The sequence below is a fragment of the Mirounga angustirostris genome, unplaced genomic scaffold (genome assembly GCF_029215605.1).
Source record: "Mirounga angustirostris isolate CCGP_5_RB_7025 unplaced genomic scaffold, mMirAng1.0.hap1 SCAF_7, whole genome shotgun sequence".
Classification (NCBI taxonomy): Eukaryota; Metazoa; Chordata; class Mammalia; order Carnivora; family Phocidae; genus Mirounga; species Mirounga angustirostris.
The window spans coordinates 58,933,092-58,954,614 of NW_026991715.1; the positions used below are offsets into that span (position 1 = coordinate 58,933,092).

The 21,523-nt window shown below is 42.4% G+C and overlaps 2 protein-coding genes across 13 annotated transcripts in view; one reads left to right on the top strand and one right to left on the bottom strand.

Moving 5' to 3' along the window:
• PDE8B (phosphodiesterase 8B) overlaps positions 1-12,963 on the top strand; it is a 236,875-nt gene extending 223,912 nt beyond the window's left edge. For all 12 annotated transcript variants that reach the window (XM_064596268.1, XM_064596269.1, XM_064596263.1 and 9 more), the window contains 8 exons: positions 1,214-1,259; positions 1,702-1,837; positions 2,727-2,925; positions 5,330-5,547; positions 6,856-6,976; positions 8,537-8,704; positions 11,083-11,212; positions 11,748-12,963. In XM_064596268.1, the coding sequence (XP_064452338.1) occupies positions 1,214-1,259; positions 1,702-1,837; positions 2,727-2,925; positions 5,330-5,547; positions 6,856-6,976; positions 8,537-8,704; positions 11,083-11,212; positions 11,748-11,857 (1,128 nt within the window). In that variant the 3' untranslated portion in view covers positions 11,858-12,963. The remainder of the gene's footprint in view (positions 1-1,213; positions 1,260-1,701; positions 1,838-2,726; positions 2,926-5,329; positions 5,548-6,855; positions 6,977-8,536; positions 8,705-11,082; positions 11,213-11,747) is intronic.
• Positions 12,964-16,509: 3,546 nt separating this feature from the next.
• Positions 16,510-21,523, bottom strand: part of WDR41 (WD repeat domain 41) — a 49,391-nt gene continuing 44,377 nt past the window's right edge. Inside the window, exons 10-13 of the mRNA XM_045896907.3 lie at positions 21,033-21,154; positions 20,123-20,211; positions 19,165-19,298; positions 16,510-16,724 (exon numbers count right to left, since the gene is read on the bottom strand). Coding sequence (XP_045752863.1) covers positions 16,572-16,724; positions 19,165-19,298; positions 20,123-20,211; positions 21,033-21,154 — 498 coding nt within the window. The 3' untranslated portion in view covers positions 16,510-16,571. The remainder of the gene's footprint in view (positions 16,725-19,164; positions 19,299-20,122; positions 20,212-21,032; positions 21,155-21,523) is intronic.

The window sequence follows — 21,523 nt, forward strand, 5'->3', positions numbered from 1 at the left end:
GAGTCGGAGACTTGGGCACCTGGGTGGCTTAGTTGAGCGTCGGCCTTCAGCTCAGATCATGATCCCTGGGTCCTGGGATTGAGCCCCGGGTCAGGCTTCCTGCTCCATGGGGAGCCTGCTTCTGCCTCTCCCTGTCTGTCAAATAAATAAAATCTTTAGGGGGAAAAAAAAAGAGTTGGAGGCTTAACTGACTGAGCCACCAGAGTGCCCCTTTTCATTAATACTTAAAACGCTTAGCAGGGCGCCTGGGTGGCTCGGTTGGTTAAGCAACTGCCTTCGGCTCAGGTCATGATCCTGGAGTCCCGGGATCGAGTCCCGCATTGGGCTCCCTGCTCGGCGGGGAGCCTGCTTCTCCCTCTGACCCTCCCCGCTCTCATGCTCGCTCGCTCCCTCTCTCATTCTCTCAAATAAATAAATAAAATCTTTAAAAAAAAAATACTTCAAACCTTAGCACACACTTTCTAGAGAGACAATTACGACTTCTAAGCAAAGATCTAAATAATTAGGTACTCAAGGGTAGAAAGCAGAGGGAAGGAAACAGATGCAGAAACATCTGGGGCCTAGTTCAAGAGCCTAGTACTAATGGAGATCATTGGAATTCTTTCCACTCCCTTATGCTGCCCCCCCCTCAAAGATCTCAAATCCAGAAACTTTTCTTTTAAAGGCTAGTTGCAATGCCCATGTTGCAAAACAGAAAATAGAGTTGGAAAAAGTTCAGGTATTAGTCAAAAATCAGCCCACCCTTTTTACATCTTTACGTTAAGTCATCCCCAAAATGTGGCCCAAGACTTTGGTTCCCCAATATGTAAATGTAAGAACACAAGAATAACATCGTCCCTATAAGGGTAAGTGGGGTCCCTTCAAAATAACCCACATCCAAAAGCAGAACCCTTCTGCAGTTGCACGAATGAGACTTCAAAAAGCCAGAAGACAAAGATGGAGTGAGAACGAAGGCAACTCAGATGTCAGGTGTGAAACCTGAATGAAGTCCTATCCACTTTATTCTCAATTCTCCATCTCCTGGGGCTAATAGCTGTGGAAGGGAGAATATCCTCTGTCTTGTAGATACTGTTCTGATTTAATTTTGAGCTTCAACTTGGAGTTCCAGATTGGGTTGTTCAGGATGAAGGTCTCTTAGGCTAATGGAAGAAATAAGAGAACAATGCTAAGAGCATGGAAAGCATGCTTCTAATAGTAGCTTTCTTTATTCCAGGATGGCTTGAGAAGGTTGTCAGGAAACGAGTATGTGTTCACTAAGAGTAAGTTATCATCTGTCCATTATGGTGATGGCCAGTCTCCAGCTTGTGCCTTGCCCCATGTTGGGATTATTGTTTGGGGAGGGTGTTGGTGTTACTTTCTCTTAGTCTCATTGGAGTTCACAGTCTCTTCATTTGAAGAGAAGTGTCTTCATTTGAAACCAGGTCTCCTCATTAAAGTATTACTTCTTTGAGCACTGAGTTAGAATTGCACATCTCTGTACATTTAAACAGACAGTTAAATGGGATGATTTTTTTATTTTTATTTTTTGTTGGGGGATCTGGAAGTTTCATAATGTAAGAGAACCCTGAAGTGAAAAATCTTCCTACCCTTAGAAGTTCAAGACTTCCTTTCTAGTAGCAACCATGAAGACGATGACAGATGCTCAGGGGCACTCAAGATTCTGCAATTAACCAGCCTCCCCAACCCCATCTGTTTGCTCAGATGTGCACCAGAGTCACAGTCACCTTGCGATGCCAATAACCATCAACGATGTCCCCCCTTGTATCGCTCGATTACTTGATAACGAAGAAAGCTGGGAGTTCAACATCTTTGAATTGGAAGCTGTTACACATAAAAGGTATGTGGCTTCTCTGGCTGCAGGTGGGGAAAGATCGATGGCCACGCTCAAGACTTTCACATCTGGAAACTTTGAGGGAGACGTGAGTTCTTGCCACAAGAAACTTCACAGGTTCTACCTGTCATGCCATGCTGGAATGTCGAACAAGCAGAGAGACTGTGGCCCCTGAGTGAGCTCCTTTATGGAGACAGAGTTGGTAAGATGTGGGATTAGCCTGATGATGACCGAGGATGAGGACTTACTGTGTGTCCTTTTCAGATTTATCCAGGTCATTCCTTTGTGCTAGTGAGCCAAGAGTTCCAAGTACTCTCAGCTCCAAACTGTTGAAGTTCCACCTTACAAAATGAGTTTGAGAGCAGTACAGATTTGACTTTGGATCTATCCGGGAGGCAGGGAAATAATTAAATAACTCAGAAGGGCCTCTTCTATAGTAGGAGAAGGCTTTCTTCTGGCGCTGTTGGTGTATAGGATGTGAATGATTCTTACCTGTACATATGTAATGTGACTGTAAATGATAGGACTTTGCAGAGACGACTGTCCTTAGGCTCAGTAACTTCCTGAGGGGACACAGAGGAAGTGCAGAGCTTATATGGAAGTAGAGATGGGGAAGGACTATCAGGGATCTATCTTGGTTGCTGAAACCACCGAAGGCTATATGACTTAAAGACAATCTAGAAATCCTATGTATTGATCGCCTGAGGCACCTACTTGTAAAGAGGTGACTGATGTTCTCTCTCCTTCTAATTTGGGGAGGAGATACTTTTATGCCCTTGTGCATGTGAAGTAAAAACGTCTAAAGAAAAATGCCTCTATTCCCCAGTGTCATCAAAGAAAGCAGTTTCTAGACCAGTGGATACAATGAATCAGGGTTTGTTTTCCTGTGTTCCAGGCCATTGGTTTACCTGGGCTTAAAGGTATTTTCTCGGTTTGGAGTTTGTGAATTTTTACACTGCTCTGAAACTACTCTTCGCTCCTGGCTCCAACTGATTGAAGCCAACTACCACTCCTCCAATGCCTACCATAACTCCACCCATGCCGCCGATGTCCTGCATGCCACTGCCTTCTTCCTCGGAAAGGAACGAGTGAAGGTAGAATTCTGATACCATGGTCTACTTACCTGCCTAAATTGGAGGTCCAGGAGCTCAATCTTACTAAATATATAAGGCAAATAGCTAATATATATATATATATAAACTGCAACCAATCTGACAGTTTTTTGAGTGATCAAATTAACTGGTCATGTTGATGTTGTAAAGACATGGCCTCTTCTCCCGGCTCTCCCCTCCCGCAAATGCCTAAAGTAATAATTGATGTCACTGTAGAGATTCCTTTACATGGCTGGCTGATTCATGAACCCATTCTCCACGTACAAGGAGGCCTTTGTGAGGGAGGGAGGACAGGACTGGATTATTAGAGCAAGTGGTTACTCGGTCTAGAGGTGACATTTTAGGATCAGAATTTGGCCAATGGCATATTATAATCCAGACAGTAAGGAGCCATCCCACATTCGGCTGATCATACATGTATGTGTGTGTTTTGTGTAGGTGTGAATGTGTATATCCTGTACTGATGACTTACATAATTCTGAGAGAGTTCCCCGTCCCTCAGTCTTACTTAGAAGTCAGTGGTGTCACGTACAGGGGCTGATTTATAGGAAGCCCTGGGTACCCCCATGTGCAGCTGGCAAGAGATCCCCTTCCCCCCTCCTTCCCATCCACCATCACTTGGGGCACAGTGAAGCTCGTAATTAAGCTTGTAATTCCTTTGCTACAATTAGAACTGAAGCTTAGAACGTGGACGCCCCTGGGAGAATTGCTATCTAGAGACTGAAATTTGTATCAATTTGCAGTAGCCTGACATGAGATCATTTCTTTATTCTTAAGACCCTGGGTACTTAGAAGAGTGGTAGTGGGTCAGCTAGAAGGAGCAGAAGTGGCACCAAAATGGGGAGAGTTTGCCAAAGCTGATCAGACAAAAGCTGAGCTTGGTATTCGCTTTCATCATCAACAAAGTAAAGAATGTGGTCCAAGAGTGATGCTTTTGAAGATCTTTATCACCTACGGTTTAGAAAGGTGACGTGAGCCTAGGTTTGTATAGCCCCTTCTGGGAGGAGCCACGGGCCTTCCAGCTCCCTACTCCGGGCTCACAGTCCTGCACCACACACTGCAGGAGATACTGCCCCGCTGAGGCTGCACACGGCCAGTGCAGGACAAGTCCTCAAGCACGAATGCCAAGACCAAAGTGCTGGCAGCCCCTGCAGTCCAGAGTTGGAGATTAACCTCACTCAAGCAGAACCACTCTAGAAAAATAGAGATTAAATGCTTGATGAGTCAGGGAGTTCTTGGTCACCCTGTCATCTTCCTTACTCTCCCTCCTCTAAGAATTCTCCTTTTAATTGTGAGTTCTGTTAGTGTCTTCAGAATCTGATTGAATTGCTCAAGTCGCCCTGGAAACAAGGCTAAGGCTTTCATATACTTACAATTCCAAAGACATCTTCTAATTCTGACAGTCTCGGCAGAAAATGTAGAACTGCAAGGAACCTTGGAGAATTGGGCTGGAAGGGGCTCTTGAGCTCAGAGATTTAGTTACTTTTACTTCTGTGTGTGTGTGTGTGTGTGTGTGTGTGATTTGTGCCTTTCCCACTAACCTGTCAACCCCATCAGTGCAGAAGGCATGCCAGTGTAGTTCATCATTATAGTGCCAGCACTCTACTAACTAGAGCCCAGGAAGCCTGTAATAAAAGATTAACTGAATGAAGTCCTAAGGTATAGGATCTCGTACGTGATAGTAGCCCATTTAATAACCTCCTCCTAAAGCTGTAACCTGGGAAAACATTTGGATGCCCTTATGCTCTGGTTTGTGTTCTCAGATTACATAACAAGAGCTTAAGAAAGAGGGTCTCCCTTTCTGCCTTTGCCACCTGCTAGCTTAGAGCTGAATTTTGTTTTTAACTGCGAGAGCTGCCTTAACCTTAGTTGTCCTGGGGAAATTCTTTTTCTTGTCCTTGGTTCTCCTGTACTGCTTGGTTCGCATCCTTTTACCTCTGTGTGAAGAGTTCTGATGTATGTGTGCCATTTACTGCCATTCTCTCATTCTTTGCGTAAGTAAGCACATAAAATAAGTACTACTTGTGACCGTAGGCCACTCTGTGTTCTCTCCACCCATGGGGAAGTGTCATAGCAATACCCCCGGGCCAGCATTTGAAAAGGCCTGTTTGGCTTCTTCCTGGAAAGAACTGGAGTGAGTGGGTGCCAGGATTTAGGCATCCATTTTAATATATCTGTCATACGGCACAGCTCAGATGTCGGTTTCCCCCCAGATATTCCACTATGCTGCATATCCTAGGTAGCCTCTCAATTTCTAGAAAGTCAGAGAAGGCTCATCAGGCTAAGAAAATATTCTGATAATCCTGTCCCTCCTGAGGGTCAGACAGGCGTGTAGGTCTCTGACATCCAGTGGATAACGTTCAATCTTCCCTCCCCGTGGCCCCAGGGAAGCCTTGATCAGCTGGATGAGGTGGCAGCACTGATCGCCGCCACAGTGCATGACGTGGATCACCCAGGAAGGACCAACTCCTTCCTGTGCAATGCAGGCAGTGAACTCGCCGTGCTCTATAACGACACCGCTGTCCTGGAGAGCCACCACACCGCACTGGCTTTCCAGCTCACAGCCAAGGACAGCAAGTGCAACATTTTCAAGAACATTGACAGGTTGGTTGTGCTTGGGTTCCTGTGCTCAGGTTTGTGAAGTATAAGTGGGAATTCCGTTTTCCCTAACTTCTCCAAGTACTTAGCTGCTTCGTAGGGTAAGGACAAGGAGAAGTAGCAATAGTTGGACCACTGTATCAGACAACAAAACAGTAATCTTGCCCTTAAAAGCTTACTTGTACTTTTCAGACTGCTTTCATCTTTCTGAATTTCATTTGGTTTTCAGTGGGTTCATGGATATTTTTACCCTCCCAGGAGGACATCCCTCCTTTTGTTAACTCAAGGAAGATGCATCCTTCCTCATCTTTCCCCAGTTCAACGTTTGCCCCTTAAAAACGTAACACATGAGGAGATAGTGTTGTTCGACAGGTCCCAGCAGAGTTGTTAGAGCCCAAAGGGTTGGACAGGCTTCCCCCCTCCTGGCCGTTGTACTCCCATCTGGGCAGAGTGGGACAGCTGGGAACAGACAGGAGCAATTCCTGTCAGCTGCCCTAACCCTGCAGTCAGGCTACGGCCAGTTCCCGCAGAGCAGCAGACTTCTGGAGGGCCAAGCATGCACAGAGCACAGAGCTCACTCTGGCCTCAGGGACAATGCGTCAACAGGAACCTAACTCTTTAGTTTCCAGAAATCTGAGAAAACATGGAGACCAGTTATTCCACCTTCAGAACGTTTCATCAGTGTCAGGGACTGTTTTTAGAACTTTCACTGAAAGAATTTTCTCCAAGAGCCAATTTTACTCAGCTCTCCGTTCTGGCTCCTGGAAGTTAGAAAAAGACGATAGGAACTGGAGAGTAATTTTGGGTAGGTTTGTTGCTCCATGCATTGCCCCTTCTATCTAACTTAGAGAATCACTTATTCATGGGAAAACATTATTCCAATGCCACCAGCTAAAGGAGTACAGACAAGTCTCTGTAACAGAAATCTCTGTGTCTGAGTCACCAGTCTTGCCGGGCAGGAACTTGTCATTTCCTTCCACCTGGCTGTTTCTGTGTTGCCAAGGGAAGGTAGAAGGAAACTACTTTGTAAAATAAGTGCCTACTATGTGACCTCTCTCTCTCTCACACACACACACACACACATACACACACACGTGTCCTACAAGGGTCAGCTGTACTGGGGCCCATGGAATGGCGTCAACAGGTCCTGGCTTACTGGGAAGAGGAGCAGGTAAACTTGATGATCTGCACTCAGTTCTCAACTCCGTGCCCCCAGCTTCCTCCCACACTGTGGAAGTGTGGTGAAATGGTAGCAGAACAGTTCTCATTCTGGACCTGATATGAACAAGGCTCTTTGTCTTCTGGTTATTTTAGGACCCATTATCGAACACTGCGCCAGGCTATTATTGACATGGTTTTAGCAACAGAGATGACCAAACACTTTGAACATGTGAACAAATTTGTGAACAGCATCAATAAGCCAATGGCAGCTGAGGTAAGCATTTCCCCTGTGATAAGATACATCCGAGTATTATTTCCATTAGAGGCTACTCTGGCCTCAACACACTTTCTCTTCATCCTGAATACAAGGTGGTTATCTGCTCGGAGTTGGTGAAGAAGGGCTGGAAGTGCTGGCCACAGTAACCCTGAACTCCTTGAAAGAAAGGTCCTGAGATAAGGCCCATGGTGACAGGAGGTGGTAGGCCCAAAGAGTAAGACAGACAGGCCTGCAGACAGCAGAGGCTAGCCTAAATGGGGGTATTTTAGAGGATCCAAAGCCCTTTCTAATTTTCTGTCATTTGAGACCTCAAAAGTGGCTATTTTAAAAAAGAGAGACAAACTAGGAAACACTCTTAACTATAGGGAACAAACTTGGTGGTTACCAGAGGGGATGTGGATGAAAGGAAGGGGGGGAAATAGGTGATGGGGATAAAAGAGCACACTTGCCCTGATGAACACTTGAGTGATGTATACAACTGTTAGTTTCAGGTGTACAATATAGTGATTCAACACTGTATATTAACTATACTGGAATTAAAATAATTCAATAAAATAAAAAAATAAAATAGAAGCTGAAATGTAGTATTAAGAAAAAAAGTGGATATTTTAAAGAACTGTATTTCTGCCGACTTGCATTAAAAACATCAGTACCTAAAGACTCCATAGAGTCAAACTGTGAGTGCTAGTTGAAAACAAAAGCATTTATGTCATTTTTCCTTTTTAAAATTTACTGATACACCCTAGTCCTGCCTTAAAGCCCTTCCAAACTTGGGTTTTAGAAACATGCACAGAACGTTCACATCTCTGTTGTTTTAAAATGAGTTCAACTGACCTCCGAAACCATGAAGCTGTTCATAGCCCTGTAAAATTAGGAAAGCTTTATGCTCATTTCCATTGAGAAGAGGTTGCGTATGTGGATGGATGATGAACGGTTGTCTTAAAAGTAACTTGATGATCAGTAAGGAGACTGTTTGTGTAGGACCCTTCACATGACCAGCATAGATGGACAGTTCCACCTCACTTGTTCTACTTCATCCCCCAGGGGTCCCACAGCATAATGCCAGGGCCCTCTCTTTTTAGGAGACTGACTTAGGGGGTAAGGATCTGGGGATTCAGGAGGGAAAAATTATACAGAATTTAGAGTTGAGGAAATTCACCTATTAAAATAAGCTCCCAGCAGCTCTGTGTTGAGATTTATCATTTACCACAGTGTCTACTGTAAGCAGTATTTTACCAGTGGTAAGTAATCAAAAGAATAACCTTCAGAACCTATTACTTGTGTTCCCATAACCTTCAGAACATAACCCATAACCCATAATCCCTGCTTGTGTTCCCTCTCTCGCTGTGTCTCTGTCAAATAAAATCTTAAAAAAACTGTTTTTGTCTCGACTGAGGTTATTTTTGTACAAGGATAAGTCAGTGTATTATATATGGAATTAAGGATGGGAAAACTTGAGTCCCAGTCACGTCTAAATGGGCCTGGGTGCTGACCATCTCATGTCTGGTCCCTGTGGTCATAACATCATTTTAACCCTAATGTGACCATGTTTTCCAGATTGAGGGCAGTGACTGTGAATGCAACCCTACTGGGAAGAACTTTCCTGAAAACCAAATCCTGATCAAGCGTATGATGATCAAGTGTGCTGATGTAGCCAACCCTTGTCGCCCCCTGGACCTGTGCATCGAATGGGCTGGGAGGATCTCTGAGGAGTATTTTGCACAGGTACACCACCTCTCTAGGGAAGCTCCACTTCTCTTCTGGAAATGGCTCCAGGTCATGGAACTCTGGAGATTTTCCAGTCGAGTAGCCATCAATTAATAAATGAATCCTCCCTGGAAAGCCCCGGCCCACAGTAGACTTCTGGTTCCTTCCAAGAGTGACTGATGTGGCTGGTCACTGACCAAAGTCATTCTAGGAGAAAGGGTGATAAACTGAGCCTTTGGAAGTATCGTTTCATCATCAAAATGTGAGATCCTGAACTTTCACAAAAACTGGGCTACCATCCATTCACTTACCAGGTTATTCTTCTCTCCACTGAGCCCTGTGGGGACACAGATAGGAGCATGACACACTCCCACTCATGGGCAGCTCATAAACTGTAGGGGAGAGGTGTAGACATAGATAGGTCCACACATCGCTAAAAATAGGAAGTATCTCTAAAGGAGGTATGCTAAGTGCTATCTGAGTTCAGATATGTTTCCTAGATGATTAGAAAAAAAGCAGCTTTTGGGGAAGTGGTATTATTAAAGTGTTTTTGTTTTTTGAAAAGATTTAGATATATGGAAATAGGAAAGGACTTTCTGGGGGAGAAAGTATCCTGTGTAAAATTAGTAAGGAAGAAAAATAGAATTTTTATATAAGGAAAGTAGCAATATGTAGTTCATTTTGCCAGTGTGAAGGAGTTGAAGGAAAAAAAATCCAGAAATTAGTAGACCACAAGATGCCTTCTGAAATACAGGCCTACTTCCAGGGAAGAGGCTCTAGGGCTGAGGTGCGTGTGTGTGACAGACAGAAACACACACACAGTTACAAGTCCTGCACTGTGGGAGGGCCAGTGTGGCTGAGTGTACCATGAAGGCAGGGTAAAGAATGGCTCACCATGTCCAGAAGGGCTGGCGGGGGCATGACCAGTCAAGTACTCAGTAAGTTAACTGCAGCTTTCAAGGCCGGAAAGATGAGCTCCTGAAGTGAAGGAAAGTAGGACAGGCAGTTCTGAGCTTGCCAGAGAGAAGGGGTAAGAGTAAAAAATCCAAACTACTCCTTGAACAATAGTGGAGATTTTAAAGATGCCTTTATCGATTAACCTGAAATGAGCAAGCTGAGCCAAAAGCTGGTAGGAGGCCATTAATGGACCTCCCAGGACCCATAGAGAGGGCTTAAAATCCTACTGGTAATTATTCTCTAAGTACGGATATGGAGAATGGGAAAGAAGCACTTTTAAGTTATTTAATGTAAGTTTCTTGTTCAGGTGTCCTTCTCCCAAAAAGGAATGTACTAATGTTCACAAGCACTGTGGCCTAAAAATCAAAAGTCAGAAACGAAGCCTCTGATCAGCTGGCCTCTGGTTCAGCACACCATCAGGAAAATGGGGATCTTAACATTCAGCTCAGTACAGGCTGGCCTTACACAAATAAACACACACTCTACTGTGCAAAATTCTCAGACTGACACACTCCTTGAGAGAGCCACATGACCAGTACCCAAACCTGAACAACCACAGTTTGTCCTTCTTTCAAGTAAAAATAGAACAAGGAGGCTGCTTCAGCTCAACTGCATAAATGCTTTTCCTCCAGACAACCTCATTATACTGTGGTAGGCAGTGTGAGGGCTTCAGTGTACTTGCCATTTTGTCACAACAGAGAATTTTAAAAGGACATATACTCAGAGGTCAAAATGTATTAATAATTCCTACTGCTTTAATGAGGATATTGGTAAGTAGAACTGGCTTTTTAAACTTCAGGCACGTGATAGTCAAGAATACAGTGACTCCTGGTACAGTTTGGTGGCAGTGCCTTGATTCACGCTAAGGCCTAAGCCCTTTCACACCCCCGCCATTGCTTCTGCACCCTCACTGTAAAGAGCAGTATTCCATTTGTGTTAGCATTTGGTGGTACTAGTAGGACTTTGGAAACATCTCCAGAAAGGGGTTAAGAATCCTGAGATCAGGGGCGCCTGGGTGGCTCAGTCGTTAAGCATCTGCCTTCGGCTCAGGTCATGATCCCGGGGTCCTGGGATCGAGCCCCGCGTCGGGCTCCCTGCTCAGTGGGAAGCCTGCTTCTCCCTCTCCCACTCCCCCTGCTTGTGTTCCTTCTCTCGCTCTGTCAAATAAATAAATCTTTAAAAAAAAAAAAAATCCTGAGATCGGTGCTTCAGGAGGGGCTCTGGTATCATACAAGAGACTTCAGAGTCAGAAGACCTGCCTTTAGTCACCCCCGCTCATCAGGTGGTTGACTTACATAAGCCTCGGGAGCTTCCTGAACCTATGTCTTCATACTTACAATTGGATGAGGACCCATGTTCAGAGTTGTTCTGAGAAATGAGATGCTACTGGGACAGCTCCTCAGGTGCCCCAGCCCCGTGTGTGTTCTCATTTCTTGTAGACTGATGAGGAGAAGAGACAGGGGCTCCCTGTGGTGATGCCAGTGTTTGACCGGAACACCTGCAGCATCCCCAAATCCCAAATCTCCTTCATTGACTACTTCATAACAGACATGTTTGATGCTTGGGATGGTAAGTTGTTCTGTCACCCCCCCCCACACACAGAATATTTTGTTAATGACACAAGTTGGGCCTAAAGGTGTAAGTGAAATGTTAATTTTGGTTGTGTGTGTGTGAAAAGTTAGCTGTCGGCTGTCTGGAGCCAGATGGGGTGGGGCGCATGTGCACCCTGCATGCCCAGCACCTTGAAAACTCAAAGGATGTTTGAAAACTGCAGCACCAAGTCTTAACCTCTGGGAAGCCTAGGTTTCCAAAGCTTGCAACAGTTTTAGCCTGTCCTTGGAGAACCTCTAGAAAGAATACTGACCGAATCTGTGGCTCAGAGTAGACTGAATCCATTCTGTAATGTTGCTGGTAAGTGGCGCTTCAATTTTTAACTGCAAGGGCCTGTTTGTATTTCAGAAGCTAGTGTTAACAACTTACTTCTCACGCTGGTGTGTGCACTGCGGTACCTCTCTTCCACTTCTGAGCCCCAATCTGTCCCACAGAGCCCCAGTCTCGCACATGTTCCGGCCACCTAACTTGTGATCCTTTAATGTTCTTGCAGCCTTTGCCCATCTGCCAGGCCTGATGCAACATCTGGCTGATAACTACAAACACTGGAAGACATTAGATGACCTCAAGTGCAAAAGTCTGAGGCTTCCATCTGACAGCTAGAGCCAAGACAGAAGGGGACCTCGTGATCTGCAAAGGGCACTGTGAATCACAGTCATGTAAATAAGAGGCATTCCTTTCTAGTGAAAAGGACAGGTGTAGGTGAAAGAGATGGTGGGTTTTTTTGTTGTTGTTTTTTAAAGACTTTATTCATTTATTTGACAGAGAGAGAGAGATAGCGAGAGCAGGAACACAAGCAGGGGGAGTGAGGGAGAGGGAGAAGCGGGCTCCCCGCTCAGCAGGGAGCCCGATGCGGGGCTTGATCCCAGGACCCTGGGATCATGACCTGAGCCGAAGGCAGACGCTTAATGACTGAGCCACCCAGGCGCCCCAAAGAGATGGTGTTTAATATTGGACTCTGAATCATCCAAGTCCCCAAACTGCATTTTTAGAAAGTTACATTCCATGAAGAAAAATACATGTTCTTTTGAACACTGAAGTGACAGAATAAACACAGGGCAAAATCCTTCGTCCTGTTGTCACCCTGTCTGTCCTCATCAAACCATGGAGCTCATTTACTATAACTAGCAGGACACACGCAGCAAAGACTTGGTGCCTGTGAGCCCATCTTGCTGGATGACAAAGTAGCTTAGCTAGTGTTCAGCTCGTCTCTTACCATAAAAGTCACCGTCACTGTTTAGCTTGACTATTTTCCTCAAGAGTCTCAGGCTGAAGAATTCATAATACGTAAGGAAAAAAATGAGCAAAACAACTAGGACCAAATTACTGATAAACGAGTTAGTTTCACCGCCTCTATGGCTAAGCAGTTCCTTTGCTCAGCGGAGTGACACCCAAGGCCAACCACTGCCTTGGCCTGGTGAGTGCCTGCTGTAGACCGGTAGCAGCACCTTTGTGGCTGTGTGGCCCTCCTTCCTAGAAGAGGAATTCAGCCTAACACAAAGCCCTTCATGATGGGCAAGGGACTGACACCTTGTTTGGGGGGTGGAATCCAAGAGCTTCCCTTATTCCTGGTTTACAGAGGCAGTCACAAGGCACTATGGTGAGTATATAAAAGCCATTAAATTTGAATGCCCTTGGATAAGCTTTAAAAAAAAAAAAATTTATATACGTTTGCTGTTTAAAATTTTTATTAAAGCACTCTAAATTTACTGGGTGTAAGTCAGTCCATGGAGTAGGTTGTGCCGTGTACCATCTATACATATATATTTGGGGGAGGGATGGGGCAGTTTCAAGGTTCAGATGTTTGTAACCTATCTATATTTGAGACCTTGCCACTTTGCTTTAACGATGTAAAAAAGACAAGACTGCAAGATGTGTAAATAGATCAGAAAATAGGCATAAGGGGAGGCAGTAAATACTATTTTATGCTCTTAACTGTATGCTAAAAGCTTCTAAAGCACAAGTGCATATTTTTATACAGCTCTTTTGAAAACTTTCTGTGATCTACATGAAGTCAGACTTGAGATTTTCCTTTCTCTTTTACCAAACAACCCTCCTCTTTGTGTTGTAAATATCAAACTCAGTAAACAAAGTATCTTCCTTTTCAAATCCTCTGTACTCCCTGCTGCATTTTTAAGAGGTATAAACAGAGGCTGAATTAGTTGAATAGTAGTTACTTTTTTCAAATGAAAATTGGAATGTAGAACACTTGAAACCAGTACATGGGAAGAAAAAAATAACTTATTACTACATAATGTGCCAATGTTTTTTTTCTATGTTTTGTACCAAAAAATGAAATCATATATGACAATTCCACGTAAAGAAATGTATCTAAATTATTTTTGTTAGAAAAGCGAATGTGCTTGGTCAGGACAGCAGCTAGCTTTGTGTTGTAATGCTGCACTATGTAAATGTGATGAAAATGTTTTTGTGAAGTACTTGTAACTAAATTCCTACAGCCATTTTTCATTCCCAACAGCTGTTTTTATTTTATCTCTTTGGCCTAAACTTTTCATTATTTCAAAATTTCGCTTTACTGTCCTTCTTTATTTCATGAGTCCCACACTTTACTTTCAGACACATTAAAGTCAGGATGTCAAAATCCCATTTTAAAGAACTAAATAACTTGCCTAGGCTTCAGAAGCTTGCTCCAGACAAGGACAATCTTTACCTTGCCCTGTCGCTTTCAGTTCCATTGGGTAAGTAACATTTTTTCTGTAAGAATGTTACAGCTTACTCCCTGTAATGTCAAATTAATTTCATAAGAACTTAAAGGCTTTAAGACTGCCAGATACCAAATCTTTAGCACAGCTATGATCTTAATCAGTGTGTAATCCTCTGAATTGCTAACTAAATATTGCCTTCTCCCATATAGTCTTTCAGCAGGTATAAACTATTATAAATGCCTCTTTATACTTAGTTGTTTACTAAAACATTCTGTGTTGAAGGGACCCCCTACTGATTGAGAAGAATGCACTCTAATATAGGTAGAAGTCACATTAAGACTACTACTTCACTAGAAGTTAGTTATAAGGTCATTCTTGTAGCGGTAACAATGTTTTATAATTCGAAGTCATTATTTACTTCCAATTTTAGATTTTCAAATTTGCTTCCTAAGTCAGGACTGGTTAGTCTTGGGGGCAAACAACAAGCCTCCGGCTGAGAAAGGAAAGATACAGTGCCCCTGAAACTTAGGCTCTTGCTTGTATTATGTGAAGACAGCCAGAGAGGGAGGTAATAGGGGATTTTTAAATAAAAATGACAAGGCCCACTACATAGTGTTACTTGGGGTGCTTCAAGGTCAACTTCTAGCAGCAGTCTACATACAACTACTGAGCAGCCATCAAGTCTGAGCCCTCGTAGAAGCTCCCATCTTCCTAAGTGGGGGGCTTCCCTCCAGACAGATAAGAGGATTAGTACTGGTTGCTCCCAAAACTCACCTATAGTTTCTGTCACTCCGTGGGAATAGATTACTAACCCAAAAACTGTTAGGAAATAAAACAGTTAAAAATCTATGAATTCCTTGTATGGTTCATGGAAGAGGTATTCGACAACTCAAGAAAACAACTTGAACAAAGAAAAAGCTAGCTGGTAACAGAAGAAAGTCCAGCTATTGAGTAAAATTTTAAAGCCTGAAAATGACTCAGAGATACCTAACTAAAGTGATCAACAATCTGATGGAATAGGGCTAATTGCAAGGCCTTACCTGCCTGGGCCTCAGTTTCCTCATTCCTAACATTAGGGCATCGGTCTGGCATAGATGACCTTAGCTCTTCCAGTCTGGAGGTAGTTGTGGAAGCAATGGTCAAAGAGAAAACTAGTAAAAACAATTTGTAAAAATTCCATTAGAGATGAGTGGGATGAACAGGTGAATCGGCAGAGAGCAAAGGAGAAGGATCAGTCTTCCAACATCATAACAGGATTCTTTGATCAGCACTTTAAGAATAACTCCACTTTCTTTTTTAATTTTTATTCTTTAGTACCAAAGGGGAGAAGGAATATTCTGTTCTAAGGCTGGTAGGGTGATAAAGAGGATTAAATCTGAGTGGTCACAGCAAGTAACTACACAAATGAAGCCTTTCTCAAGTATTTCATATTGGAGAAACGGTAAGATCAATCAGGTACTTGTGGCTCCAGCCTCTGACTTGGGAAACACCGTACCTCTTTACTGATCTAGCTCTCATCCCTGGCATATATGAGGGCTAGGTGCTGGTCCGGTCCCAATCTAGCTAATCGCTATTCGGCCAATTCACATGGGGGCAAAAAATACACCCTGGTAAGATTCCTATTGATGAGTTTATAGGAATTGTAAAGCTAAACTAAAACACAACAAAAGCATTTAAACAAATTACTTGGCACCACCAACAAAAAAAGTTGGAATTAAACAGTGTAAGACTCAAGTTTGCTCATAGAACATTCTTAATTAGTTACTAAAGACCAGGGAATCTGTAGGAGGTAGGATATATTTATCACACAGATTCTTAATCCAACAGGCTCTAAGGAAAACCAAAGAACAAAATAAAACTTCTAACGAATGCCACAGTTATGCTGTTCTATTTCCACCTCTTCACCGGGTCTAGGTTCAAATGAAGCAGCTCAAACCCAGCACGCACCCCTCGAGCAGCAACACAATCTCCTGGAGGTCTCAAGGTGTAAATTCAAGACGTGCTACGTCCTACCTGTTTTTCAGTGGATTTTTCATTTTTATCCCAAAATATCTTCTATAATTATTATATTTTTTAAAGTAGGCTCATAAGTTTTTTAAAAACAGGTATAGTTAAAATACTCATTTTGAGAATAAAGCCAGGTACTTCAAAATTCAGAAAGGCCTAAATGAAAGTACATGTAACTTTTTAAAAAATTTTCGTGATGAGTAAGAATGTAATTAGAGGCAACGAAATTATACTAAATCAAGTGAGAGGTTCTGAGCACTTTTTTCATTAAACATAAGCTCATAAAATTTAAGTGTTATTTAAAAAAATTTTTCTATACGGACACTAGGCTAAAATTCTTTACCAGTATTTGTGCTCTGATCTGAATACTTTCTGAAAATTCACTGCTGAAATTAGACCCATTTCCTCAGTGGTTTCAGGTTACTGCTGTGAAAAGTCAAACAAAAAACTTGCAGTGTATTCTCTTGTGAATGTTAATACCTGAGAAACAACTTGCAACTCTTGATCTGGGGGTTGTGAGTATGAGCCCCTCACTGGGGGTGGAGATTACTTAAACTCTTTAAAAAAATAATACATTACAAATTTGAGTATTACCCTATATTTGATGTTCAAGGTTCATGCACATGTGTTCCAAATTCCTTCAACTAGACAGCAAGATATAAGTCACCATTCTCCTCTAACTTTTGAAATAATTTTAAACTGCGCAATCCAGATTCTCTTTCTCCATTTTTCCACAAAATAATGAGATGGTCAGCAGAGCATGTCACTAGTCCATGATCTTCAAAGTACAGAAACATCTGTAAAGAAATTTAAAGCCACCTGATTATAGGAACTTCAAAGAGAAAAGGCGAGACTAACATATGCTTGTAAGATAGTTTAACTTGCAGACTTATTTGAATCTGAATATAAAACTCATTTTTCAGGACAAGTTGTGTAATGCTAGACCTAGCATTATCTTGTATTTTAATAATCAGAACTACAATACCTATCTTTGTGAATTCCCACAGCATCTTCTTCAGTTTTACTATAATCTAATTCTTCAGGTATTTGTTTTAAGATTATGTCAGAAGTCCTCCCAGAACTGCTTCATCAATTATACCTCCCTCATTATTTATGGACAAATGGCTACCAGTAAAATGTCGAAACTCCTAATTCTGCAAGATAAACACTGGCTTGAGCTCTCTAATCCATAAGCATTTACAGAATGCCATCTATATGCTATGGTCCCTACCATGAAGAAGGTTCTAGTTCAGTTGTGAAAACCACATCATAGTTGAAACAAAGACTATGTAACCAGGTACTAAAAAATGTAGTTCACACTAGGATTTGCCACAGAAAGAGAGGATCTAGGATCAGTAACCACTGAAACTGTCAAAGCTTCAAAAACCTAAAACTTCCGAAATGAAGGGAAGGTCATGCCTGGTGAAGAAATAGGCTGGAAGAGAAGAATAAAAAAAAAAGTGTTCACGAAAAGGCAGCAGAGCTACCTCTGCAGTAGAGAGCAGAGCCTGGCGAAGGCGAGAGTAAAACGAAGGAGAGAAATACAACATCAAAGAGCAGGATGGGAGTTCTCTCTGAAATAACAATTCTGAACAAAGCAGGATAAGGCCTCAGCTGATGATCTGTAAGTGAAGAGGGGGAAGGAGGGGAGCAAAATACTACAGGTAACAGGGTTGGCTAGAGAGTAAGGGTAAAAACATAAAAGGAATGAAGAAGTTCAGGAGGTAGCACCTAAAAGGGAGCCGAGATTTTTCTCAAAGAAGCCAGAGATATTTAAAAAAAACTTCAATGTCAACACTTTCAGGAAAATTCCTCAGGTCTACATTATGGCAAATATGCCACTCTGAAGGTTACCCCATTTATTTTTTTAAAAAAGATTTTATTAATTTACTTGAGAGAGAGCACAGAGGGAGACTCCCTGCTGAGCAGTGAGCCCGATGCAGGACTCGATCCCAGGACTCTGAGATCATGACCTGAGCGAAAGGCAGACGTTTAACCAACCGAGCCACCCAGGCGCCCCTACCCCCACCATTTAAAAACCTTTAGTGGGTACCTACTATTTTAAAAATAAAGCCAAAATTAATCTGATGCAAAACTACTTTCTCAGGCTTTATCTCCTACTAGTGTCTGTTCACAGAAAACCACTGCTCCAACCCACCCAGTCTGCTCGTGCCACCACGGAGATGCAATCTTTGCACTTCTACCACATTCTGTTCTCCCCAATCCCAAACTACACAACAGCCACCTAAGCGAAAGCAAAGTTAAAAAGCAGAACAAAAGGAAAACAACTGCGCTACGTGTTAGAGGAAAGCAAAGATAAATAAGACCCAATACCCAACATTAGGGAACTCAGGGTCACAAGGCTATGTATGTTAACCCTCCCCAACCTTCTAATTCCTGAGCACTCGCTGTCTACAGTCATCTGGGCCTGCCTGAGCGGCTTAGGTTAACAACTTATTTGGGCTGTATCCTTCCCCTCTAGAAGACCTAGGAGGGCAAGGACTGTATGACCTGTATCTTCGTAAACTCCAGTGTCTAGTATACTGCCTAAAACAGAAGCAGTGATTGCTAAGTGCACTGCAGCTGCCCTGAAGCATGAATGCACATTCAAATGAAAAGTAATTTGTTCCTCCCTGGCTGGGAAACAGGGAAGAACAATTTAAGAAATTCATTACTTAGGGCCCTGCTTATACTACTACCAGTTCCAATCCTCTCCCTTTCATTATCAACAATGGTGCATATAGTAAATATTAATGTATTTGGATTTCCACAAGGTAGAATTGTATACATCTTACAATTCTCAACTAGTATTTTCATATATGCACAACAATAACCAAGACCCTAAGTCTTAGGAAAGCTAACAAAATATGATCCTTCAAAAGGAGGTAAAAACAGTACTCTGTTCATGAATGTGATAAAGGCCCCTTGAATTCCATTCTGCAAGGCTTTAACTCTACATATAACCCAACCCTCCATGCACCCTCTGCTACTGTTAGGTATTCAACATGATTCATATCATCTGATTCTCGATGTCTCCATCTCATAAATAATGGTGATTAAGCCCATTTTTAGAAGCAACACATTCCTTGCTTCCTCACTTCGTGTCTCTGTAAAGGGAGATCTTAATTGTACATACTATAACCTATCCATGTTTAGATTCAGCAAAAACATACGGAAAAAAAAAAAAGTACAGGACTTTATGAATGCCCTAAACCTTTACATGCTTATTAAAAATACCTCCACAGATGAGGAGTGTCCAATCAAATCTCCAATAAGCTCCAATGAGCATGGAGGAGAATTTTCTTGTTGCTTTTTAACAGGTTGGCTGGCTTGCTTGTTCACTCTTCCAAATCCCCACATGTTAAAAAAACCTAGAAAAACAAAATCATTTCGGTCATTTCCAAAATTACTGTACTCTTTACTTAAAGATCAGAAAAACAGAAAATTTAAATGCGAAGATGTTCTGTACTTTAGTCAAGGGCTAAGGGGATGGTATGAAACACTAAGCTAGGGTTTTTGTAAATCTGTTATTTCATCTTAACTACCAGGTTTGCTGCTCATCTCTTTTATTGGCCCTACTCACCCACTGGTAAAGGTGTATTAACATGACAAAAAGGCACTGGGAATAAAAGAGAGCAGTAAAAGGCCTTGAATGTGAGTGTCCAAAAAAAAAAGCCACAACACAGATCTATCAACAAAGCATAGATGAAAAGCAACGTGTGTCCAAAAACAATATCCTAGCATGTCACATGACCAGAAAGAACTCCAGAGGTAGCAGCATCTGATTTCTTAGGCAAAGGTTGCTAATGAACCAGGATTTTGTTTTTCAGAGCAAACACCTGCAGGTCAAGAGCTCATGAGATTACGATATAAACACAAAAGTGTTTTTTTTCCATAAACTGAGTTCAATATTAATGCTTCCAGGCTGAAAGAACACTTGAATTTGGTATCTGATGGTACAAATCCTCGTTGTGTATCAAGCATTATGCTGGACAATATAAAATGAATAATTATGTCAATGGGCCATTTGTTCAGAAATGACAGTTTCCCTTAAAACAATAAAATACTAGTTGAGATGAAGAAAACCAGGCAGTTCTACATTAGAGCAATATTAAGATATGATCCGAGATCCCGACTAGCATATGCTTCATGTGAACATGCGCCTTCTGCCTTTCATAGGAGAAAAGACACACACCTGTTGGTACAGGTTCAGCTGCAAGCTGCTGTTTTTCTCTTAACTCCCAAATGCGTACACTGCCGTCTTCCGAGCATGAGATTAACTGCCTGTCAGAACAGAAAATCAGTAATAAAAAGAGAATGTGCCATGGAGGGCCAATGCGAAATTTGCAGCGAAAGAAATCAGTGGAGCCCTCAACCGCTTCTCTTCAGTTCTGGGCAGGAGCTGATAAAAATCATAATTTAACATGGCTTTACAATGCAAAGTAAAAGCACTCTTCGGGAAGGGCACCCATTACACTGTTAAACTGGCTCAAATGTGATAAATACTTCATCCCATTTTGTAAAACACATTTACGAAAACTGTATGAATTACACTTTCAAAATATCCTGACCTGTCCCCCCTTCCCTCCTCTCACAGTATCTCTTCTCAGGGCAGCTCTAACACTAACAGTATCCTGCACAGAAAATAGTATTCCCTTCCTGTAATTTCATCCCTAGAAACTCAGCAGCCAAATTTATCCTGACAGGAAAGCCCTCGCTTAGTAGCCTCACACAAGGAGATGACCATTTCTTTCTGGCCATCAACAACTACAATGAACATATGAGTTTCTGGAAAATATAAGAAGAAAAATGAGCACATAGTGCCCAGAAGTCTTTGTCTTTTTAAATAAATACCAAATTTTAACGTTATCTCTTCCTATCATCAAATTCAATGTAATTCATTTGAACGCAGCTTCTTGTAAATGTTGTAACATTTTGCCACAAACTCTTCTGTTAGAGACAGCCATGGGTATTGTCCATTTCCAAAAGAACCTACCAGGTCAAACCAGGGAGCCAGATGAGCTTTGCCACTTAAGAAATTACCTTGGTGGCGCTAGGAAATGTGAATTTCTTTCATTTGTTGTAGAACAGACGGGACCATGTACCTGTTCGGAAGTTTGGCAATGTGCAGGACATTAGAGTCATGGGCACTTTTCTGGCAAGCAATCACACGCTTCATGTGAAGGTTATACACGTATAAACCCCTTCCGACTGCAGCAAATACATTCTGGTGGGGGGAAAAGTTCAGAAATGGGAATAAAATTAGTACTTACCACTACACAGTATAACAGATTTCCAGCCCGGCTATACCATCAGAAAGCCACTGTTACCTTCCCTATTCCTAGCTCTTAGTCCTACCTACTGTACTGCCCCCTGAAGTGCAAAGGAAAGCTCAGAGCATTTAAAAGGTAGAAGGACAAGGAAGTTCTGCATATCACACCCCTTAACATCACCTTCTTCCCTCACTAAAATACGACAACTCGAGAGAGCGACTACAGCTGCAGAATGGCCCTACAGCGGAGGCTGCTGAGGTACTACCTAGGTGTTCATTCACGTAACGCTCTATCCTTGGGAAGGTACTTAGCTGCTTCTGCCT